The sequence below is a fragment of the Pseudochaenichthys georgianus genome, chromosome 4, assembly GCF_902827115.2.
Source record: "Pseudochaenichthys georgianus chromosome 4, fPseGeo1.2, whole genome shotgun sequence".
Taxonomy (NCBI): domain Eukaryota; kingdom Metazoa; phylum Chordata; class Actinopteri; order Perciformes; family Channichthyidae; genus Pseudochaenichthys; species Pseudochaenichthys georgianus.
In genome coordinates this window covers 7,837,310-7,863,394 of record NC_047506.1, presented here as the reverse complement: position 1 = coordinate 7,863,394, position 26,085 = coordinate 7,837,310, and the positions used below count along the sequence as shown (strand labels likewise).

The 26,085-nt window shown below is 42.3% G+C and overlaps 1 protein-coding gene across 1 annotated transcript; it reads left to right on the top strand.

Annotated features, from left to right (window-relative positions):
- The first annotated feature begins 1,950 nt into the window (after positions 1–1,950).
- fgf22 (fibroblast growth factor 22) lies at positions 1,951–26,085 on the top strand. The gene is made up of 3 exons (XM_034081553.2): positions 1,951–3,143; positions 22,650–22,753; positions 24,199–26,085. Exons 1-3 carry the CDS (start codon positions 2,771–2,773, stop codon positions 24,391–24,393), a joined length of 672 nt encoding a protein of 223 aa, XP_033937444.1. The 5' UTR covers positions 1,951–2,770; the 3' UTR covers positions 24,394–26,085.

Here is a 26,085-nt window from a genome sequence, read left to right as displayed (position 1 = left end):
ATGTCCACTCTCTTTTTCTTTAGGTTTTTCAATTTCTATCTTTTTATTTTATCATATAATCTTCTACAAAATACCGAAAGTACTTAATAGCATTTGTCTGACTTCATACATTTAAGATACATTAATGTAATAGTTCAATGATTTAGGGAAATGTATGGCATTTAAGATTAAGATGGACTTTTATTAAGATGGGGAAATTGTTTCTCTGCATTTGACCCATCCTGTGTTAGGAGCAGTGTGCTGCCATTTTGAACAGCGCCCGGGGAGCAGTGTGGGGAACGGTGCCTTGCTCAGGGACACCTCGGTGGCACTTGGTCTTGCCGGGACTTGAACTGGTGACCTTCCAGTTGCCAAGCCAAGTCCCTATCGACTTCGCCACCACCGCCATTAGCTTTTGTTGCAGAGACTTGAGGCAAATTATTGGTTGATACATGTGCATGTCCATGAAGTACAATTTGTAATCTGTTATGTCCATGAAGATCCGCTCACAATTTGCTTACTGTGTGAACAGGATCTAGAAACACTAGATCTGCAGTTCACTTGTTTCACACTATACTGTATATATGTTATGTATTGGTATATCCCTATTATCTTGGAGTAGTTGCAACACGCATTTCATCTTTTTCAAATAGCTGTTCTTCTTGCTATTTTAAAGTTACCATCTTGTTTTGTAGTCTATATAAGCAGTATATGTCTGTGAAAAGCAGAACCTCGATTGTATAGAAGTGCATGCTCCTACACTGTATGAAAGCGTCCATATATGATGATCAAAGTATGGTATAATATACCAAGCAAATCTTTTTAGAAGCAGCCAAATGAGCTGCTTCACCCTGTTTCCAGTATTATTCCTAAACTATGCTAAGTAGCTTGTGGCTGTATTCTATCAATATTCTTCTTTATCTTGTTGCAAGAAAGCAAACATTTCCCAAAATGTGAATACCTTCGTTGTGGTCGGATAGAAATGGTTCTACACATCTCTGTTAATAACAAAACTGCCTAACAAAAAATGCTCAATACAAAGTCATCAATGCAAACTGGAATGTTCTGAGCTTTAATGCCTTGCCCTAATCAGGTTTATTACACAGCTTGTAAAAAAAACAGACAAGAGTGTGGGAAGTCACAAAAAAGGTGTTCTTCATTTCCGTCCTGTTCTCCTAAATTAAAAGGCAAAGATCAGAGAGGGTGTTTCATTGAAATATTAACACAGGTGATCAGAAAGTCGCCAAGGCTTCATCTGGACTAACTCTGCCGACACTTCTGCAACCTGCTCTGCTTGGTGATTCAAACCAGCGGCGGTAAAAAAAGAAAAGAAGGAAAGGCTCTCTTAATTTGCCCCATGTGGCCAGAGAGAGAGGAAAAGAGAGTGTCAAAAAATGCCCTCCTAGCTGGTTCACCGGACAGTAATGGGGCTGATTCGACGGTGTTACAAAATGCTTCACCGTTTACATCAAGGGGAGACAGCAGAGGTCATGGGACAGGGGAAGGGGATGTAAGTGTTTCCAGGTGTCCGTGACCAAATAAAAGCAAGAGGGTAATAAAATCCTCAGGTGAAAAGCAAATGACTTGTTTCTCACAGAATAAACTTCTCTAAGAGAGAATAGAAAAGGGGATGGTACTTTCTCGTTTGTTTGAAATGGTTATGAATGACTATGGTGGCCCCACCCCCCCCCCCCACCCCCTCCTCCTCTCTCTTTCAACCCCCTAGATGCCGGCCCTGCCCAGGATAAAATGCACGACAACTCAGCCGGTTACTCCACAGCAGAGAGGACTGACTGACACTCACTGCTTCACTGCCCCGTGCTAGCTGACACACACACACTCACTGCCTCTCACTCTGACACACACACACACACACACACACACACACACACACACACACACACACACACACACACACACACACTCTCGCTGCCTCTCTCTCTCTCTCTCTCTCTTGCAAACACACACACACACACACACACACACACACACACACACACACACACACACACACACACACACACACACACACACACACACACACGCTCTCTCCCTCCCATACTCACTCACTTGCTCACTCCCTCTCTTTCTCTCTCCCTCTCTCTTTCTCTCAGTATCACACACTCACACATACACACACATACACACACGCAGTCAGTCACCAACCCTCATTCAACTCCCTCTCAGCCACGGGTCAGCAGCTCAGACAGGCACCTTGTTCCTATTCAGCTGGAAAGAGTAGAGCATCGCAAGGTGCACGCACATACTCCAACACACACTCACTCAAAATACACACACACACACACACACACACACACACACACACACACACACACACACACACACACACACACACACACACACACACACACACACACACACACACACACACACACACATATATGGGCATCATCATACAGCCAAGGACTTTATCTGTGGTACGGGAAAGAAGACCTCAGTCCAAGGAGAAGAAGAAACAGAGAAACAAAGAGGGACACTAATGAGGAACTTCTAAAGGTAAATTCCTAAAATGGCAGCTCTTCAATAAAGGATCAGACAACGATAATCGGAAACAAGACTGAAGATGACACATGGAGTAACTTTGAGAAGCTTGTTGCTGTAGGAAGGCCTGAAGTGGAGATCATCTGTGACATCCTGAGGATCTGCTAGCCATCGCCCTCCCTTCTCCTTTCAGGACTCCCACCCTCTTGTCATCCCTCCACTGGGACATCTCCCCATCATCAGCATGCCTACAGCTTGCACAAGGTGCACCTTGGGAGTCTGACCCACCATGTGCAGATGGACGCCGGCCGCAGCTCATCTCTGTCCTGAAGCTGCCCTTGGCACCACCACTACTGCAGCCTCTGCCGGGCGACCTCTCCCCCTACCCAGTGCAGCCTCCATTTGCCTGGCATGCCTCTCCCTGCTCCTGGTCACCGCTGGCACCGCCACAGGGGCCTGTCCTCCAGGGGTTGGACATGAACCCTTTCAGGTGCTGGCAGGTGGCATCAACTGTTCATGGACGTTGGAAAGACACACTCGCAGTTACAATCACCTAGAGGGAGACGTCCGACTACGGCGACTTTACTCTGCCAACAAGTTCTTCCTCTGTATTGACAAAACAGGCAAGGTGGACGGCACTCGGCGGAAAAACTACGCTGACAGTAAGTGTATTTAAGTTCTGTATCTGTAATGTGTGTTTGGTGTCACAGAGAAGACAGGATGCCCTATGACGTACTCAGTTTTATTTTTATGGCTGGACTTTCTTATCTTTTTCTCTTTTATAGCAGTGCACAGGGATATCCTGTGTTTCTATCACTGCTGAGCTATTTGTGTTGTGTTTAGAGCATGAGAGATGCGTTGCTAGGTAAGAAGGGAATACCCTCGAGTGGATTTAGACTCCTCATGGGACTGTCGGCACAAGAAGGCTGAGTTGAGGAGAGACATTGAGCATCAGTTGGCAGTGTGAACTGGGCTTGGAAAAAAAGTTTCACTGGGGATTAACTTGTCAAAACTGTGACGAAAGTGCATCATTTGTAAGTAGCAGGTGTACAAGGAAAATACATCCCTCCAACAAATCTGTGTGCAAACAAATACATGTGCATTGTTAATGGCTGTGATACATTTCGAGACTGCTGTTTAAAGCCAAATATAAAGTGCTGAATAACCAAAGCTTCAGTTTATAGCCTCATGTGACTTGCATTTGTACTTTTCCTTGAACATAACTGTATGGTAAATCTCTCTAATGTATGTGGCTCGCTCTTACACCAGACAACAATGCATCTTGGCATCTAGACACACCATTTCCTAACGTGAAGTATTCAGCATGAAGCGATGCCGTTTCAGATGAATTATTCTGTATTCTGTATCTGCGGGTCAGGGACACCTGAGAAGAGGTTGCTCTTACAGCAGCCGTGCCTCTTCAGCGTTTCCATCAATGGGCGTCTTTCAGATGCTTGACCAGGTCAAACGAGCCGACTCTGGTTGTGATCTGACCTCCGTCTCCATTAGTCCCTGGCTGACTGACGGACTGGATAGCCCTTAGAGACGTTTATGCCTTTGCCGGTAATATTTATGTATTTGGTCGTTAATGCCTTTTTTATGCAAGTGGGTGAGTCAGAGTTTTCCATACAGCTACTGGGGCTGGAGCAGCTGCTGCGTCCAGCTAACAGCCAGCCAGTCTGTTGCCACTGTTTCAATAAGCTCCAAGCTGCAGACTGAATGACATTTGTTAACCTGTCGGGATTAGTCACCTGGCAGAATCTTTTAAAGCCACACACACTGGTAGAAACTCAGGTTGAGATGAATTATTACGTTGTTACATATGGACCTGTGGGATCTCCAACTTGGGACATTATTCTCCCCTATTAGTGGTAATATACTGTATGTCAGCTACCATAATAAAATATTACTCCCAAACTATCCATGAATTTGACACCTGAGAGGTCATGCTGGAAGAGTGGCAGCAACACAAACTTGGCAACATGAGGTTGAAGTGTTCAGAATCTTTGGAAAGTAGCAAAAGTTATGGCTAAGGATTGTGAAATGCATGCCTTCTCTTGCCATAGTAATGTCATGAGGGCTTACGTCGTTGCAGTAGCTCTCTTTGAAAGAGTGCAGTCCCCTTAAATATAATGCCCTCATACACTTTAGCCATCATCCTCTCATTTCCTTTGGTGGAAAGAACGATTCTATCTGCTCGCTCACACAGAGAGAGGGTGTGTACCTGCACCCTGAGCTGAGCACAGCGCCAACCCAGCGGTCATGTAGCCCTTGTGGTCAATCTATGGTTGCGCTTCACAACGGATCTGGTTTAAGGCCGATTTTAGGTCTCACTCTGTGTGTGTGCGAAGGGTACCGTTACTGCCATCCCATAAGGAGGCCTCCATCAGACTCGAAACCTCCTGACCCAGACAACTTCTTGATACTGATACGGTGGCCATGTTATAGATTAGAGTGGCAGGATAAGCAGGAAGTTGTGCATATTTAATGACAAGAGCAGTGTGCAAATATACTAGTGTGCAACCTCGGCGCAAGTGTCACACAGGAAAGAGTACACATTTATGTTTGGTTTTTATCAATGCTTTGGATATATGCTTTTATATCTGATCAAACAAACAAAATCTAAAATAAGTTTTAGTTCCTGAGTGGTTGAAGAGACACACACATGCACACAGACAAATACAGACATACATAATGTTGGACGCACTGTTGTGGCTTGTATTGAAGTGTCCACATTATTTTGTTGTTCTATGCCAGATTAAACTACAGTAGTTGAGCTGAGGACTATCCTGAGCTTGCATGCAGCTTCCTAACTGCCCAGAAGTCTGGCCGACCCCTCCTTTGTCCTCTGTGTTGCCTGTACACTCTTGTCGACACAGCTATATTGCTCCGACAGCTCTGCATGCTACACCCAGCCCTCACCCAGTTTTTCCAGCCCCAGTCCCAACTCCCTCTCAGGTGCAAAAACAGTTGGAATTAGTCAACAGGCTCACAGCTAATTGAGGTCGGAAAATATTGTATCAATCCCAGCGGGGCAGGGGCATGGAACAGCTGAGGGAAGAGGAGAGAGAGAGAAAGAGACTCAGAGAGATGAGATAGCTGGACAGGGTTGAAAGGAGACAGAGAAAAAAGCAAGACACAAATTATGAATTCTCTTTTTGTTTTAGTCTTGCGTTTCAGTTCATGAGGAATTGGCTACTATTATGACATGCAAACATATTGTTCAACAGTCATTTAAATACCCTATCAGGTTTTATTAAAATGACATGTATGAAATGCTCTTGAGTGACAAAGTGCAAAGCTTTCATCAGCAACAGACAAGAGAGGCTGTATCAGTTTCATCTCCAAAGTGTTTTAAGAAAAATGTCCTGCCATGTGAGCACACATGTGGAAATGTACACAAACATACACTCAAACACACACAAACACTAAAGTTTCAGGTATCCATCCGTTTTTCGTTTTCAAGAAAGTTGTTGCAAGTTTACCTGGCCTTCAATACATTTGTTAATCAAACCAGAGAGATTAAAATCAGACAAGATAATGAAGATGACTCGACTATTATCTGAGTTCAGCCTTTGAAACCGGACACTCTAAAAATAGATCCACCATTATATTCAAAGTTTCTAAAAATAACTTGTTGAACAGCCACAAGAAGAGACAAAGTACTGCACTTTGAGCGACTGAAGGGGAGGGCTTCGACATGTTTTTCTTTTGACCTATGGCAAAGCAGAGAATGATCGAAGGGAAAAACATACCCAAGTGTTTACAAAAGCTCCAGAGGCAGGTACGCATCATATCCTGTCCTGGGTCAGCGGTCATAGCCTGCTAATTAGAAAGCCCTACAACACAAGAGCTGTGTGGGCACGCCCAGCAACCGCTTCATGATCAATTGCAACAGCAAATAAAGAAGCGGTAGACTAGACTCGAGTACAATTGCTAAAGCCAAATTCAGTTACTTCATGGATGTTTATTTCTATTTGATTGCTTTAATAACAAGCATGTTTCCTATTTATCTCCCTCGTTCTGTTTTTAAGTATTACACATTCTTGGGTTTACGTTGGCCTCCTGCACTGCGTATATTTTTTATTTGATGTTTTTTCATCTTATTTTAAAGGATGGCCTGTTAAATTTAAGGTGTGTGTGGCTGAAGGCATCAAAGGTTTGTGCAGCCTCCAGGTAGTGACAGCTCATTCACCCTTAGGAAATAAGGTCACCTCGCCGTGCTGCTATAATCGCAGGAGTCACTGCGGCCATTCTGCCTCTGCAGCCGTGCAACGCTCGCAGCCAGGGTGTGTTGTGTTTACCAAATTTCCCTTGCTGTGCAACATCTTGCTGTTTGAAGTCAGAGTTTTCCTAGTTCATGAGTGTATTTTACTTGGATTGGACCCACGGGAAGAAAATCTTCCACCCTGCTGAAATATGTTGTGGAAATTATTCAAACTTGTTTTAGGAAACTGACACTTTCCAAGGAGAGACTGACTTGAATTTGAAAATGGGAAAAGACAGGAGTTCTGCAGACAGATGACTAAAACCACCTGAAGTATTTGACCAGTAAGACTGCATTGGCAGTGTTGGAAATGTGTCCCAGCATATACGGTAGGGAGCAAAATGCGTGGCATGGGAATTGCTTGTACAGAAAAATCTTGTTTGACACCTATCTTTAAATATGGATGAACTGAAAATAAGATTAACACGTTTTTTTTTTTTTTTAAATATACCTAATAATAATGAAATAGTATCTTCATGTATTTCTTGATCTTCTAAAGTACTCACTATTGTAACATTCTAAAACAGAGGGCACTTAAGAATATTCAATCAGACTTTATATTGGCTTGCTAAGCTCTATTTTTTTTAAATTAAAAATAAAGTTGAACCCAAAACACCACTTTTTCCCATCATCAACTCATTTCTTATCTCGCCTGCATTAAGGTATAATGGCATGCAGATGCCAAATAAATTACAAAATGTCTGTCCGGATCTGTCTGCCATTTTAAAGGTGTAAGATGTTTATTCTGTCAGTCTACATCCTTACCATGACTCATCATTAATTCTAGTAGAGCTCACACGGGGACGTGAGACTGGATCAACAGCAGGGGCTAAAGAGGGAAGCACCTGGCCGTAGGAAGTGCTTTGGTGTTTGAATCGGGAGAATACACATGTTAATGAGGCTAGGAGAAGGGCTGGGGCGTGCTCTGCTCAGTATTGAGGTGGAAATTAAAGGCTAGAAGAGTGCTGGAGCGCTTCCCGTTGCTCATTAGGCATTATGTAAGGTCTCCTCTGCCTCGTCTCATCTGAGAGGGGAGTCGTGGAGATTTTGGATGCCAACTGGAGGGTAAAATCCCACGAATCATGCATTTATTATCCCCTCTATAAGGACAGTGCATGGCCTCAGCCTGTGGGAGACAAAGGAAAATTGACCTTTTGCCAGCTGTTGCTTGTATCAAGAGGCTAAAAGCTAAATAAAACATCACTGGCACACGCATGCATGGTGAACAAGCATGTTAAAACTCTATATCTTTACCTCTCAAACACACACTCAAACGTACACGCACTCACTGTACTGGGAACATTGCAGGACAAGAGTTTCAGTGTCACGCTAATTAGCCGAGGATCCCTAGTTTCTGCCACCAGTGTTTGATATCATGAATGGGTTCTAGAAATGTAGCAATTAGTAGCTAACAACCTTTAGCAGTCTGGCTCGGGCTCCTCTTTGAGATTTACTGGGTTCATCATCATGTTTATAGAGTCTGACTTTGGCTCCAGCAGCAAACGCCTTTATAGCATCCCACAGCTCTGAACATCCTGTGGGTGTGAAGGGAACACAAAGGAAAAGACTTCACAGTGCCAGTTACAAGCTTCTGGGATCTTAAAGTCATTGATAAAAGATGTTTTCACTGACGTCCTGAAAAGCTTCTTAAAAAGGAGAGTACCACTGAATACAAGGTTCAAGAATACGGCTATACAGGAAGAATAGTGTGAACATCAGATGTGATTAGGGTGTAATAGGTTAAGATTGAGTTTTTTGGGGGACTTGTGTAATCATGTCTTTTTCATGCAATCCAAAACTACTCCCTCAATGATTAACTTGTTAATATATCACTGTCATGAGCCACTATGGCAATGCAATGTTAAACATGGCGACAGCCAGGCAGTACGCTTTTATAATGAGGGTAAAGAGTTTGGCCTTTTCCGCAATGAGACCACATTAGAACTGTTACTACAGGTGTAACATGAATGTGTATTTGAATAAAATAGGAACAGCTACCACATGTTAGAAATCTTTTGCTAAAAGAATTTCTCCCAAAGTAACGGTCGTCTCTCACACCTCGGTACACAAGTACACATACGTGACGTGATCAGCCCACTTAGTCAGGGGAGACAGGTCTTGCCTCAGCCTTAGGTAGACCAAGACAGAATAATGGTTTTGTTTGACCCTTGCAATAAAGCCTATCACCTCCCTGCTCAAACTGAGCTAGACATCATGACTTGGAAGGCTTTAAACTACTGGCCCGGGAATAAAGAAACTGAACGAGGGTAGATGGGGGGGGAAAACAACTTGACATCACTAAATACAGTTACGGCTGACTGGTTAAAGCTGCAGAAGATTAAAGGTGTTGAAATTTAACCTAAACTCACAAGGAGCCCAGGACTAGGAAGCAATAACAGCAGGAATGTAATGCACCTGTTGCCCTGAAGACAGATATCCCTCCCCGTAGGATTTGGACTAGATCATAAAGGAAGCAATAAGAAACTGTGAAATCAGGCGCTTCTTTCTCTTCGGTTATATTCAGCTAAATCAAGGGCTCGACACCCTTCAAGACACAGTAGCATAATGGGAGCACCCTGGACTTTCAGTAGACTTTAATCTCAGCCACACGCAAACAGAGCAACCACATTCAATCTGAGTAGCTAAATATTGACTTGCTGTCAGGCAATTAAGTTATAAAATGTTGTTTAGAACACCTGGCAATGTGTAATAGACTGACAAATGGGTTTAATCATGACACCCCCGGAGAAAGCTGCTGCGTCATATTGAGGATCATAACTGGCATATTACATTTAAACTGCAGTGAACTGAAGACACACAGCCCCAGAAAGCCTGACCGATTCAATACAAATTCAATAAATTAAATGTTAGCTGTTCTATGAGGCTGTAATGTTCCTTTAAACACATGATGGTGCCGTGGGAAAAGTCAGGAATTCACCAAAGCTATTAGGAATCATCCACTGGGTAAGATGAATGTCTGTCTACAAAATGTTGTAAGATTCTACAACAACCTTTTAGAAGTTCAGATTTTTTACAGAATAAGTGAAATCTTTGAGCTGTTGATGGCACTAGAAAAAGAGACACGAAATGCATTTAAAAAATCACAACCATCCACTCTCTGAGCACCATGAATGTTTAAACGCAATTCGTTCACAATCGTTACAAAGTGTTCATTTACAAATCCCACTACAGTTATATTTTGGTTCTTTTATTGAGATGACGATTTTGTAAAATAAATCGTCAGTGCATGCGTGATTATTTTGTTCTCGATAAGGTTAATAATCTCTGCGTTAAAGCTGCTGTGTGTCCCTGTCTGGACTGAATAACCGTTTTGAAAATGTATTTACTGAAAAAAGGATAGTTAATGCAAATGTTAAAGGCTAAAAAAAGCTACTCCAGTCCAGTTCTTTGCACACCAACAGGTTGATACCATGCGTCTTCTCTGAACTGCATTACCACATCCACCCATACCTGCTTTTTATCTCTAAGGCTATTCCTCTAAACGAACATGAGCAGGATGTGAGTATAGTGTCAGGGCTCTTTGAATGTGTGTACATTTTAGACAGCATGTGCCTGTGTTTATACTTGTGCCATTGCAGGAGCATGAAGTGGACCCTAAACTGAAAAAGATGTGTTTCCTCTCCCTAATGGCTAATATGAACCAGACCTTACCTTGCACTCAATTCAGATGCATGCATGTGTGTGTGTTTGTGCACACGCTAACAACCTTGTGTGCACACAAGTATTTCCTACCTTCTCGATGGCCATGCTCCTCATTAGAACACAGAGGGTGGCACAAACAAGACAATACAGTCCATAGCATGCCTGCTCATGTATTGACAACAATCTGTTCCTGAACACAGTTTCCTTTTAGCTGAGCAGTTGCTACAAATATCGTCTGGATTATTTAGTTTCTCAGAGCATTATAAAAGTGGTCAAATCATAATTTCATTAATTCCCCCTTTTCATCTATTTTTTATTTACTCCTGACAAAAGTTGGAATCTTTTCTGCAACATAACTGCAGAACAAATATAAAAATGTATTTATGACACCAGGCTTACATTTCATCCCCGGGGTTAGATGTGAACTTACCGCCTTTCTCTCTGTGTACCCTTTCCTCATCATACATTTATTTCTATACACACATCTTTCACTACCATCCTCTTGATTGTTTCTCTGCCCCTCTCTACCTAACACCATCCCTCTTTCTCTCCTGCTGGCTCCATTTCCCCCTCTCCTCCCCTGCAGTGGATAGGATTGAGGTCAGGGCCCTTTGGCCAGTGGAGCAAGTGACAGCTCTGACAGGGCCCTGATTTCACTCTTGGGCCTTCTGTCACCTCCATGTGGGCCCATCTCATTTTAATAATGTAAATATGGGGCAGGCTCAGGCCACAGAGAATATTCTGTGTCCTGGTGCTCGCTCACTGGAACCACGCTGCACACCTGAGCCACACATGCACTCTTTTAGTTGGCAGCATTCTCCAAACTTATTTGTGTTTGGTGGATTTTCAGACTGCCTTTGAATTCAGCAACAAATGTATTGTTTGTTCGATGGCTTCCAGGGAAGAGGAAGAATCTGATATAATTGACAAACTCCTTAGAATATAAAGAAAACATACAGGGAGGGACTAACGAGAGATAAACAAAGAATAATCCGAATCGATCCAAGTTATCCAGAGTTTTAGTCTCAAGTAAGGCTCAAGCTCCAACAATGCAGGATACTACATGTCCCATAATGCAACTGTCTTTTATTAGATCTCACCTGCTTCCTAATCGCCCCCTTCTTTCAATCATCAGACCTCTATACTGTGTGTGGGAAGAACATTTTCAGTTAAAAAAGTACGTTTCAACCCCAGAGCTAAGATATGAAATGCCATGATCAGGATGGATTAGGGTCAGGTTTAGGGAATCCAGGGTTTGGGAAGTTCGGGAGTCTCGTACCACGGAAGACATCGTACGACTCTTTTCACAGGCTAGCTTGCCTTGTGACGTTGAATTAAATGTATGTGTAAGATCTATACAGTGTCCCTTTAAAACATATATAGCCATTGATAATGTTTCGCAATATCCATAAAATAGGGATTTGTGGTTTTAGGTCTCCATAAATACAAATAAAAGTAACATACAGGAAAAAACAGAAAGTTTCCCGGCAGTGAAAACAACCTAAAGAAGTTGTGAAATCACAGTAACTTGGATATAACGGCAGAATGAGCTACAACTTTTGACAAATTTAGCTTGCCAGCCTACAGACCATTTTACAGTTGTAGAGATCAAATAAGTGGCTCACTTGGCTTATTCTAATCTGATCTAAAAAATAAAACAGTATTTGCAAATGTAGACATAGATTTGCTGTGATTAAAACTGACAGGGAATGCTGGTTTCCCTCAGATGCAGATGCGCTTCAATATTTTGCAGGGAAGATGAATGTAGGAAACTGTAAACAAAGCCTTTGTTTAGTCCTGATTATTTTTCCACTCAGGGTGGCTGAGTCTGGTCTGAACAGCCAACCAAACCAGCCACAGATGCAAAACACCAGCTTACTGCAATTTAGTGGCACAGGAGAATGACCTCAGTCTAATGTGGATCCCGCCGTCCCAGACGCTCCTCACAGGGGAACCAAAGTGCAGGAAACTTCAGAAGCTGTGACTCACAAAGCTGTCGGCGGGCAGATCTGTTCGTAACTATCTGTGAAGCCTTTGATAGCTTGCCGTTCGCTTGTTACGGATGTGATGCATGATTTGGAAGCACTTTGCCCTCCCTGATTAAAGAAAAGGCCTCTTGGTTGGTAAGATTGCGGCCCCTCAGTACCTCACAGACACAGACGAGCATACCGTGGGCTTCGTTAACCTTTTTCACCTCTGCTATCCCTCAGCTTCACTGCCCCTGCCCTCCTCCCCATCACTTACCCACTCCATCAGGTTGTCCTCTAGTGTTACTTTTTTCTGGCTGACCTACCCCCATCATGCTTGTAAATATAGGGTTTGATCAGCAGAGGGTCTTTTCCCTCTGATTCTGAATCACGGAGGCCCCTAATGAACTGACTGATGTTTCATTACATACAATCACAGCTTAGCATGTCCGAGGAAGTTAGTGTTCACTGGTATAAGTACCATGGAGAGCATGCTGACAAGACGTGCAGATACACTAATCACTGTTTGATGGGGAGTGTGTGTGTGGAAGAAGAGATCACAGTGCTGTCAGAACCTTCGGCCTGAGCCTTGATGTTTCTACTATACTCTAGTATTTGAACTGACATTTAGTGACCGTTAGTATCACATTTGCAGTGTCATGGACTGTACAAGCTGTGTTTTTTTAACATTGAACATGGACATTGTGCCTGTCCACACACATAGATACAGTATATCCAGATGTGGGTGGTGATTCTGGAGTACTGGGTCAGTCTGTCTGGGGATAAATCAGACAGACTAATCTGTCCTGTGAGGGGATGGAGGGTAATTGGTCACATTTGACCCCCGGCCTCGCGGACTGTGGGAATGCAGGCTTTATCTACAAGCGGTAATTGGCTAATGAAACACTTCCGCAACTCCTCCACTAGATTGTCATCCACCGGCTGGATAGGGTAAGGCATTTGTGTGTGTATTTGTGTGTTATAGCGGCCGGTACAAGTGGCCGAGAGGCATGTGTGTGAGGGCGAGAGTGTGTGCAAGTAGTCGAGAGAAAAGAAAATGGCAGGATGCGGAAGTCCCAGTGGCCATCTCCACAACGTTATCAACAGCATCAGTTTCATGATGCCTGCAGCATACTAATGCATTGACAGAACACACAGCTATGCTTGTGTGGTTGTCATTACGATTTAAATTTAGATTTGAAGTAGAAAGGGTTAAGGTAATTCAAATGAAATCTTTGGCCCAGGGCTAGGCTTTTTTATATAACAAGAGAAGCCAGGATAGGAATGAGTCTTTGAAAAATACTCTCAATACCACGGTCGATATCGCACAGCCTCGTGATGTATTTTATTGAATTTTGCTCATGTTTTATAGTCGTTTTTCTGTGATCATCAGTTATATGGGCAAAGCCATGCCCGCATCAATCGAAAGACAGGAAAACCAGGGTGGGAAGAGTGAGTTGTGGGGGCGGGTGGAGGGGTACTAAGAAAAAAGGGCTAAAGTTACGGCGGTGAGACAATGTCTCTGAGGTCCCATCAAGTGAGCCATTCATAGATGCAGGCCTACCAGTTTGTGGAGCCAGGGAGACACTCCGATAGAGTGGGGCCCAGGGTGGCCTTCTCTTTTTGTCCCAAGCTGACCCCTGCTCTCTCGCCTGGCCTCTGCGCCCCTCACCTGGCCTGTCCCAGCGCACTGGTAACAGGATACCTGTAATTTGCTCTAATGGCCTTTGAAAGACCTGGCTGGGCTAATCCCTGGAGTACTTCTCCCAGCAGCACCGTTTGAAAGGGTGGGGGTAACAGGGCCGAGTGCGAGTCCTGAAAGAAGACCGGCCTCTGGATTGTGTGTGAGAGAATGTCACCCCTTGCGGCCGGGGCTGGGGCCGAGGGAGTGCAGGAGTCAGCTTTCAGCGGCTCACCACCATGTGGCTTGTTCACAGGCTCAACAAAAACTGGGCCCGGCTTGTAGAGAAGAAGATTGTCTCTGCTTTACACCTCCCTCAGTGGCTCGGTCTGGCAAGCAGGGGGAACTGGCTCAAGACCAACGTGTACACAACTTTGAGAGAGTGCACTTCAAATTGCTTAGGCATTTCTCCATGGATGACATTTGCTCATTCAACGACAGAAGATATTGATATTCCAAGGACTGCAGAAAACAAAAGGTTACAAATAAAGAGGAAAGGGTTTGGCGTGAAAAAAGCAGTTAATGACTTTGCTTATAAGGGGCTAGAATGACATGAACAGCAGGTGATGTTATACTGTCAGGACGTTATCTCAAACAGCTACCATCCTAAAGTTGGTGAAAGTCACATATTTTCTGGATGCATTTGTACGTGCCATCTAAGAGCAAAAATAATAATAATTTTAAAAACCATTGTTGAACAAAAGACATTGAATGGACTGGGATTAAAAATACAGGAGAAAAATAATCGTATCGGTCTCATCTTGACTCCCATCCCTCCGGAGATTTTAATGGAATGTGGGAACAGCAAGTGATATGTGGCAAGGGAAGACCATCCCTCTGCCAGTCTTTTCTCTCCTTTCTTCCTGTCCTTTCTATCCATCGTCCTTGTTTCTTTGATGGGGCGGGACATGTGCAAGGGAATCTTCTCACAAAAAATACACAACACATGCACACCAGTCGTTCCTGTGTCCTACTTCCTCAAGGTATAGCAGGACATTGTACTGAGTCATATGTAAATGGCCGCACACATGCACACCGTGTATACAGAGTGATTTAGAAAGTGACAGCATGTTTATATCTGTGAAAGTTCAAAGAAATGGTGCGAAAATGATCCTGTTTTTTATTTCCTTTGCTGTTAATTATGTACTTTATACATTTTGTTTGATCACACATGAGTGTAACTGTCAAGACATGTAGAGTTGATATGCAAGAGAAACACTGTTCAGACATCCAGACAGTCTGAGATCATAATAAATAACTTGGCATGTTAGTTTGAATATACTGCTTTGACTAACATGTGGTGGATGATGACAGTGAAGGCTGGAAAGTATCTTGGATATTTATCCTGTTTTAATCTACTATTACAAAAAACAAGAAAGTGACAAAGACCTACGATTTGTTACCGCAGGTTGTGTGTTTTCTGTGTTTGTCAGTTCCGACTTTATAACTGTTGGTAGGAGGATGAATAAATCATCCCAGTCCTGTGAGAGTTAATAGGTATGATGCATGTCCGGAGACCCGCTGCAGACAGGCTCATATAGGGAGGGAGAGGAGGGGTGACAGAGGGAGGGAGTGAACCAGACTGAGACCAAAGAGGTACGACAGAGGAGAAGTGAGGGACAGACGGGCAGTGAAAGGCAAGCTGGCAGATGGGAGACAGGAGGAAGGAGAGAAAGACAGGTACAGTTTGTAGGAAGGGACACCGACAGCTGCTCTGCAACAGAGTGAGACACACACACACACACACACACACACACACACACACACACACACACACACACACACACACACACACACACACACACACACACACACACACACACACACACACACACACACACACACACACACACACACACACACACACACACACACACACACAGATGTTAATGTTATATTGCTGTCCAGAACTGGTTGGCCCACTAAATCATTAATGGCATTGCATCATATGTATTTTGAGCCTCATCACACTTATTCAAAGAAAAATAAATGTCATAATTTCATTACTTTGTGACTCAACCTGGGTGTTTTGAACATAAATCCTGAGCAAGTCCTCAACTTTGACTAAAATAATGTTTTCACAACTTTTTAGGAGTAGAAACTCAAAAGCATTCAACAGACCCTATCCTAAATGTTTCAAATTAACCTGAAAAGGTAAAAACAAAATCAATGTACATAAAAATGTGGAGATGCTTATACATTTACTAAATGTGAGTAATATCCTCAGCATGTCTTCAAAAGTCTGATCGTTAATAGTTCCAAGACAGACCTTAAGAATACTTTTATTTAAGATATAAGGCAGACAATCAGTGTGACACTTGAATTAGTCAGGTCAAAGCAGGTACTTTTGCCAAAAGAAGCAGATGTCAAACACCTGCTCTGACATCGCTCATTGGGCTGTGGCCAAACATACTCAGAAGCTCCTGCCTTTAGAGGAGTCCAGGCCATTGTGTTGCTGTGCACCCAAAACACCATAACGTACAGTACGCCCTTTCATAACAACTTTTCATTACTCTACATGTCTGTATGGCCCAGATCAGAGCTTTAAATGTATATGATACTATACCCTGTCCTTAATGATAACAAAGGACAGGGTATAGTCCTTTTATCAGAAAACGTGAAAATGCTCAAATGTGTGGTTTTAGGTGGTGCTACAGAAAGCACAAGTCACACCAATAAACCTTCCACACCTTAATGTAAGGGAAGGTTCGCTGGATATCAACTTGGGCTAGCATTGAACCTTCACAACACTTGAAATGCTTTGAGATCCTCTCTGTAACACAGTGGCAGACAATAATATTCAAGTTGCAGCTACGTCTTTCCTGTAAGTTATCACTCTGTGTCTAAAGCCCTGTCATATTTCGCAGAAAATTGAAGATCAGATTTCCCATCAGCCTCTCATTGCAATGAGATCATCACTGACCGACAATCACGTGCCACACAGAAGGGATTACATTCAGATCACAATTTGTATACCCTTCCTGTTTACACATTTGAATGTGATTATTATTCTTTGATATTACTTTGCATACTATAAGCTTTTTTTCTAATAATACTGACAGATACAACTTTTACTCAAGATTTTAAATGCAGGAGTCTTACTTGCAGTATATCATTTCCATGGCGATAGTACTTTAGAGTGAGCAAAGGATCTGAATACTTCTTCCACAACTGTTTCAAAATAAAGGCAGTTCATGCTCCCCAGGTACTTACATAGAATCAATCATTCTTGTGCTGACACATCACTTGTCATGGATTTGATTAGTCACCATAATTACAGGGCCATAATTACAGTTTTTTCTGGCTAAACATTATGTTGTCAGGGCATAAACAATGGCGTCCGCCCCAAATTAAAGTCTGGATTAAGCTTTATAGACTATGATATAAAAAGTTTGCAGTCATTGCTTATTTTTCAAATCAGCTTTTTTTCTTTTCATTGCTCGTGAATTTTTTTTTTTGTTGGAAAAGTCAAATGACATTACTGACATTTCTGGTTATTGCCCCTTTTGAAATGTGTTCTAAATGAATGTTGATATTATGTCTGTCTTATATACACTTAAGTTATCAAAGGTTATCTCATTGGTTGTGATTTGAACAGTGAACAGCATCAGAGGTCAAGGTTGAAATTATTTTAACTTGGAGTGCAGCGATTGGTGGCCATTTTTCTGTGTTGTTTCACATGAAGGTATGCTTCTGTCTTGTCTCCACTGACAATTTGAAGGCGGATTAATATGGTAATGATTGCTAAAGCTTTTGCATTAAGTTTGCAACATTAGTTTTATGTATTTTTTATAAGCAGTGTGAGCCCCATTTTTTGCTCAGTGATTCTTTAAGAAGAGTGTGCAGTGGAGTCACAAGCCAAAGTGGAAATACTACTTGCTTAAGGTAATTGCTTTTTTGATTGAAACATAAATGATGTACAGGTTACACATTTCTCTCTGGAATAAAGCTATAAATCCTCTTTCTCCACACGCCTATGCTCATTAGTTGCTTTTTTACTGTACATTCAAGGGTTAAAGCCCAAGTTTCCATATCACACCACCTGTGATGGCCTCCACTGAAGCGCCTGTTCTCATGTTAATCTCTCAAGGTGTTTAAAGCAGTACTGAGTGATGCAGCCTTTGTCTGTGCCGATACACACAGGCGGCGGCTTCGTCCAGTACCAGACCCTTCGAGGGGGTCATGGCAGATCAAAGGTGCTGGTCACAGCCATTAGGCCCGGCAGCCCAGACCCGACATGAAAAGCTTGTGTTTTGAAAAGGAGGGCAGAAGGAAAAACACAACAGGGCCCTCTGCGTTTAAAAAGCAAGCAAACTGTGAAATAATTGAAAAGGTATGTCAATCAAGAGCAGGAGCACAGCGGGAACTCCGAGATTCCCAGGCTCCGATCTGGTCGAGCACTGAGCCATGGAGGGCTGCTCAAGGGGACAACCCAAGAAATTAAAGACCTAGGAAAAGGAACAAAAAGAAGACAGGAGGAACGGAGCAGAAAAACCTCCTTTTCTCACTCTCTCTTTGCTCAGTCTTTCACTCTTTTCTGCTTTAAATGTGTGATGAAAGGAACCATTTTGCCCCACTTTGTAGAGCCCCATTCAAATCGCTCGGTCATTAATAAGATCTTGTCTAGCTCTTCACCTCTCAGGTGAGTAACAAAGACTTATTCGGGGGAACAGCCATCGCCCCCGCCACCGAATCCCCCATCTTATAACCAGCACCTTCACCCTGTACTCACCCCCCCTCCCCTCCTCCTCCTCCTCCTCCTCCCCCATACCATGAGTCTGACAAAAGGGAACCCCGTGAGAGTGTCTCTCTCTTTCCTTTCTGCCTTTTTTTTCAAAGTCAGAAAAGGCTTGAATGATCTGACGTTGGGCTAACGTCCAAAAAATGGGGGACGGGGAGGAAAGAAAGAGTAAAAAAAAGAGTGGGTAAAAGACTTTTTCTATGCTTTTAAAAATCCCATAGAGGAGAAATAAATGGCAAGTCCACAGTTGACTAGACACGTATAGTGCAGGATTTGCTTGTAATGGCAGCTTGAGCTTATTGACAGTCCCAGCCAAAACATGTCAAAGGTTAAGAGATCTTGCCAATTGCAAGTGGGAAGCCAAAGGAGCCTTTTTCATGAGCTCAATAGGGCCATCAGTTGATACTTGCTCAGCAGAACCGGAGCAGGAGCGACCTTCAGTTCCCAATGCAGCTCAGGAACAAATCATTAATTTGTCTCTATTGTTGGTCTAATTTCTTTCTAATTGTGATATTGGTAAAAGGATTTGAAAAGAGTTCCTGAATAAAGTTTTTTCACAATTTCAACATATTTGAATTGTCTCTAAACATAGTCAACTATTGCACTGAAAAAAGGATACTTTTATGTATGCAAACTGCTGATTTACATGAGACGATTATGTTACAAAACAGGGTTCATTAAAAAGAAGATTACCATAACTCTGCACTTAGACTTTGCTGAGAGGTTTGCAGGGGGGTAAAAATCAGCAAAAAAGTTTAAATATGTATTTATAACCTCAATAAATCAAATCTCCGACTGGCTTTTAAAAACCCTCTTAGAGTAGATGTAACATTTTAAACTGAATTATCCTTACAGCATATTTCTTTAAGTCCTGACGCTAAACTCAGCTTTTCCTTCCAGTAAAGTGACCTTTGCATTTCAGCAGTTAGGAAAACCCTAATAGCTTGAAATACCTCACTCTGATTTCTCAGGCTTTGAACACAATGGAGTGACTTTTCAAAGGGGGGACTGTGAGTTATATGGATCTAACTGGTCTTTATAGATGTGTGGTCAAGCGTCCAGAGCCCGAGTGATTCCTCTAGACAATGTCAAATCCCCATTTCATGTCCTCAGATCTTTTGTGTCTGCTGGCTGCTCCACCAGCATGTACGAAGGAAACGATATGTGGGTACCTGTGAGAGCGGAGGAGAGAAAGGACAATATTTCATGTGTTAAAAACACAAGTTTTGTTGAGGTGCTTTACGCACTTCGCGATATGACTCCCCAAATTTAAACTTTCATTCATTTAAGACTATTCTCTAGTATTAAAGTGTTCTTTTACTAATTGTAATTCCTGAGTTTTAACTGACAACCCTTTGCAATGTCTCAGATGTGACAAACTTCCTTGCACAACACCTACTGTGCCTTGAACTCAAACCAGCAAATAATGGCTGCTGGCACCACTTTCAGGCACCAGCGGTTTTCATTGGCCTGGACTAATCCCCCATAAATCCTTGCAGTGCTCCAATCACCAGCCGGGCCTCAGCTAATTGCTTATGAGTCCCTTGCACGCTCCAGGTGCCACCGTAGCACACCCGGTGTTTGTAAACACAGCTCGTAAAGAGGAAGCCGCCATCAAAGTGTTAATGTTTTCTCGGAGGATCAGAGGCTGTGCAGGAATGATGGGGGTGCAGCTGGTACCTGGTTGGACTCGAGTGAGGCATTCCCTCCTTCCCTGCAGCTGTGGCGAGCGCAGAGACGTAGCTACATTTACGCAATCCTGCCAGAGAAGAAAGACACTCAACATGGAGTTTGTGTTTGTTTACCTTCCTCGTCTCCCTTCCTTTTTACTCTTTGTACTTGTCTGTGTCTGTGCCCTAAGTAGATGACCTCACTTGCAAAGCACGACTGGTGATGTTCAGAGCTGAAAAGAGTTTGAGATAGTTGCGTGTTAAGAGTGATGGGCGCAGCAGATGTGTGTTTTGAAGTTTTGAAGCCCTTGAGATGAGCTCTTTGAAACCAGAAACAGTAGTCTGATAGTATTAGCAGCCATCCTGTATAGCGGGTTAGTAGTGTCCTTATCGGCATTACAATATGAGATAATGCATTTAATATCATCTGAACAATACAAGTTGTCACGAGATTTGAAAGGATGTTTTGAATACTCACATGCTCAACATCTGTTTACGTTTAAGTGAAAAAGACCTGGCTTTAGTTTTGGAGATGGAGCAAATAGGGAAAGGTGACATAATAGAACCAAACAAAAGTAAGTGAAGAGGGGTTTGCGTGAATGAAAAGGTTTCCTTCCTATTATCAACAAATAGTCAACCTCAACCTAGTGTTTATTATGTTAACCATCATGATGAAGCTCATATAAGCTTAGTAAAGTACTAGTCTTTAACCCAAACCATGATCTTTGCCTCGACCTTAACAAACCTTGGCCATCATTTTGTCACATCATAAAACAGAGAACAGACTAATGATGTCATTTTGCCAAAAGGGACGTCAAATCAGAAAATGCTTCCCGGTATGTGATGTTCCAGAGGGCATAGACAAATTAGGTGACGCTTGTTGTTTCATTTGGAGGACTTGCCTGCCCTTTAAAGCCTGTACTAAAACAAATATTCAGCTCACTTTTTCATACACAAACATATTAAATCAAGCTTTTGCGCCAAGTTCAGCTTTACTGTTCTTTCCAAACTAAATCTGGATTTGCGCGAATAAATCAGTGGGAAAGAAATGCAGTACAGGGAGAGAAGCACCTGCAAAACCCCTGGTGTGATGTTTATTTTTCAATGCTAAATGGGTTTTATCAGCGAGACTGTTCCGGAACTCAGTCACGGCCCTGCAGAAGACTTGTGGTTGCACTGAAGCTGCTGGGGGTTTTCATGACTCCTACATTTCCTACCAGCTTGGGATCCCCCTGCTCAGCACCTTGATCTGGTGCTATGTTTACAGCATTTATCCAAAGCCAACAATCAATTTTTTACAAATATAATGCAGTTCTTAACCTTTAAGCAGCGACATTACATGCATTTGTCACACAGACTTGGTTTCAAGGGGGTGTGAAAGGAAGATTTCGTGCTCTGATCAGATAGCAAACCACATCAGGGCGCTTTTGAAGGTCTAAGTGGGCGAATAAACCAAGAAAATCTATAAATATCTTCTAAAAGAGAGTTTCATCTCCAGCAATCAGCTGCTATTCAGAACCCCTCAGCTCATCTCCAAAACATCTCCCTGGCGTAACTATGACAAAGGGTGTGTGCCTTTACTTTCTTTCAGGAGACAAAAAGCAGATCAAGAGTAAGCCACATGGGACTTGTTTGCAATCAGTGCCCGGAGGAAACATTTAGCTCAAAGCTTGCCGGCTTGTTCATGGGGTGAAGTGAGTTAGAGTGGCTGCTTAAGTGGCCAGCAGACACGGGTTTTGTGTCGCGCTCAGTAAACAACACTGGGCATTATCTGGGTGGGGTGTCACATCTGGAGTTGAGAGGCTCAAATGGAGACAAGCAGGGAGGGGGGCATGACGCTGTGCGGCATCAGACACTGTGTATGTGTTGTTCAAATGTTATGTGGATCAGGTTGTGGTTTAGGGTGCAATGGTTAACTTGCTCGATTTCTCTGACATAATAATAATTTTCTGATATGATCATTTCTTAACCTGTTGTTCAAAATGCTCTAAGACAGACAGGTCTTTTCACAAAGACAGCTCCCTCAGGCCATTGTGCATGTCTATGTGTGTGTTTTTTTGTTCTGTCTCAAGCATATGGCTGTCTGGTATCCTAATGATAGAGTGGCTTTTGATGGGGAAACTCCCACAGCTAGATGTTTCTAACCCAGACTCTCCTGTCCCTTCTTTTTATTTTCCAGGCCTGATGGAAATCCGATCTGTCAGTGTGGGAGTTGTTGCCATCAAATCTGTCAGCACCGGGCTGTACTTAGCTATGTCCAAGAAAGGCACGCTCTTTGGATCGGTGCGTATACAACCTGGCAACATTGTCTCTCTGGGTCAAGATGGGAGGGCTGGGAAGAGAGGGGAGGGGGGGAATACATGTATAGGGGTCTCAAATGAGTGCCGATACCCACACATGTTTGATTCTGATGAAGTGAAGGGAATCCCATGCTGGAAAGTCCAGAGAGAGGTTAAAGCATTACAATCAATCATGGCTGTACACCTGGGCCACAGTTGATGATACCTGCAGCTTTAGTTGGCTTGTTTCACTGTCAAAATAAATAGCAGAGAAAAAGTCACCCAACCTGCAATGACAAAGAGCCAGCTGGGATCCTTTAAAAGTCTTTGCGTGCCATCTGCCAATTGTTGTTGCACACAGCAAGCTTTCAAAAGTAATCACCTCTCTTTGTTAAAATCAGACCTGAGGTGTGTGGTGTCTAGCTCGTGTATTTACATCTTGGATAAGGAGGAATCAGGCACAAGCAATCAGTCAGCAGCAGTGATAAGAGAAGTGTTTTCAACAGGCTGAAACGGTAAATAAGACATCTTAAGATCCAGGTCTGAAACATCCCATAATAATAAAAAGGCAGGTGAATACTATCCTGATGCTATCACAGACAGGGTCTCATTATAGCAGCAAGATAGCGATCTGGAAAAGGGAATGCAGCAACATCTCTTGTCACTACAATAGCTTTCAATACTCTTTGACGAACTGATACAAAGCGGTAGCCACCCATGAAAAAGTGACTTTTCCGACCTTCACATAAATCAGCTTATTTTAAGCAAAACTCAGAACTTGAAATACAAACTCAACAGAAAAGAGATACAGTTCTTTTTAATAGAACTTAACTTTTAATTAACAAGTTTATTCTTTTTTTTTTTTTTCGTTCGCCCAATTATTCCCAATGTTTGTTTTTTGTGGTATTATGAGGTATGTTTGGGTTTTTAAACTTTAAAGAGTGTCAGTAACAACGTCCCAGATATTTAACAGACTCATTGTGATCAGTTTCAGTCAGTGATTACTTTTCAGAGAGCAGTCCCAATGAAAACTAAACTGTAGGGCCTGTAGAGTATTGCGAGTAACCAGAACATTGTTTCTGGAAGTTGCATTTGATTCTTCAATGCTTGGAACAGCACAAACATTCCCCTGTCATAAACTATTTAGGGGGTCAATGGAAAATACATTTCAGAGATGGATCATAACCCCGAAAATATCTGCAAGGCTAGACATAAAATGTTTTTTAATGCAATTTGAATGAACCAACCCTTTAAAATTCTAGACAAAAGACTTCTATTGTGGCCTCTAAAAGACACATTCTTGATGTAAAAACTCTATCAAGCCCTGGGAAATCTTTCACTGAAACAACAGCACACACACTCTGGCTTACTGTAGCACTGCAGGACTATCAGTCAGCTATTTAAGCATCTGTCATAACCTTTTTAACCCGTCTCTCTCCCTGTGATCAGGTGAAGTACAACCCCAGCTGCAAGTTCAAGGAGCGCATCGAGGAGAACGGGTACAACACGTACGCCTCGCTCCGCTGGAAGCACGGCGGCAGGCAGATGTTTGTTTCGCTGAACGGGCGCGGGAAGCCTCGGCGAGGTCACAAGGCTCGACGAAGACATCCGTCCACTCACTTCCTGCCCATGCTCCCCTCTTAGCTGTCCACCTCTGAACTCTGACCAGCAAATGGCTGACTCACACTAGTGTTGATAAAGCCATGACGGCCATCTTTATTTTTATTACTCCATCCTCCTGTCACATAAATGTACATTTGTTAAGGGTTGTAACATTTGTAGAGTTAGTATAATATGTACTTTTAAGTTATTTTCCCAATTTTCTAATGATGTTCAGCTATAGAGTAAATACACAGTATGTATACTACTTCCGGGCATCTGTTTGGTTACAGTATCAGTCTGACTGCATGTTAAGTGATGGGTAAGGATTGTAAAGGGACAGCAAGGCGTGGACAAATCAAATGCGGCTCATTGGTTTATCATTTAACCTATTTTAGATGCTCAGCTAAATAAGCATCTGGTTCAACAAAAATATATTTTTATTTTGACTATCCCTTTAAAGCAACAAAAGGTGCAACTTTGAAGTAGCTACAAATCAGGGCCATAGCTACTGCTGGGATGTGGTCAAACTCTACAATTACATTTTTACAATACGTCATTTTAAACACATTTCTAACATATTGTGACTACAAACATGTGAGAAATTCACATATTAATTGACTTTTCAATGTCTCACATGTGAAATCTAATTATAAATAAAAACATTGGAGATGTATTGCACTATATCACCAACAAATTCAAGCTGTATATTGTTAATCACATGTATAATCAGTATTCCAATAATCAATATAGCAAGCAAGTCATGTTTTGATCTGCTATCTGACTACTTTTAGGCCATTGAAATTAAAGAAATAAATAAACAACATTTCCCTACCAGAATTACATTAATGTGGAGTAAAGCTGTGAAGAGTTATTCAACAAAAAAAGAGATTTACAAATAATGAATGAGTATTTCTTAAAATCTTGGCTATGGCCCTACTACAAATCGTACATCTTGACTGTTGTTTGGGATATACTGTACTGACACGACTGGATAAGAGATGCTGACGCATTGATAAAAGAACTGTTCTGGAGAACACAACAGAAGCTAAGCTAACTACTGGGATAACGTGCTGAACTTTCCGAGATGAACCTTGTATGTTTGTGCATGTTTCTGTCAAACTGCTTCACCCATTCAAATAACCAACAGTTAATAGAGGAGGAGTCTGTATCAGAAAGATGCTTAGTCTCTGACTGTTGGTCCTTCGTTCAGTTGTGAAATAACGATGTACATTTTGAGTCATGTATTGCATTATAGCAGCCATAGGTTAAGCAGACATCACATAGCAGCAGCTTCATTAATTTTGTAGTAAATGGTAATTACAAACTGTCTCCCTCTCAAGTCTTGCTAACATTTTCTCAACAAGGCTGTTGCTAATAGATCATTTAATATATTTAAAACATTTTGTACTCTTTAACTGTTTGAAGTTGATGTATATTGTTATTGTCGACGTTTTGTGTTGGATTGTAGTCCTATTGAAAAAAAAGAATGGGAAAAACGTATTAATGTCCATATTCAGCTCATTTTGTATGGTATTCCTACTGGATATCGGTACATTTGTGATCCACTTATAATAAACAGCTTACAGCTATAGGCCAGTAATAGTAGGTTGTATATAAGACCAAAGTCTCCGAACAAACAGTCTTTAGGTTTATTTCAGAAAAGTAAAATCATTTGAGTGCCTTGGTCCATTCTGAGTTTGGTAAACTTCAATAAAACATGTGGATAAATCATGA

Coding starts and splice junctions, on each gene's coding strand:
- fgf22 (XM_034081553.2), top strand. CDS start 2,771: ATGTGCAGATGGACGCCGGCCGCAGCTCATCTCTGTCCTGAAGCTGCC. Junction 3,144..22,649: donor GCGGAAAAACTACGCTGACA/GTAAGTGTATTT, acceptor TTTATTTTCCAG/GCCTGATGGAAATCCGATCT. Junction 22,754..24,198: donor AAGGCACGCTCTTTGGATCG/GTGCGTATACAA, acceptor CCCTGTGATCAG/GTGAAGTACAACCCCAGCTG.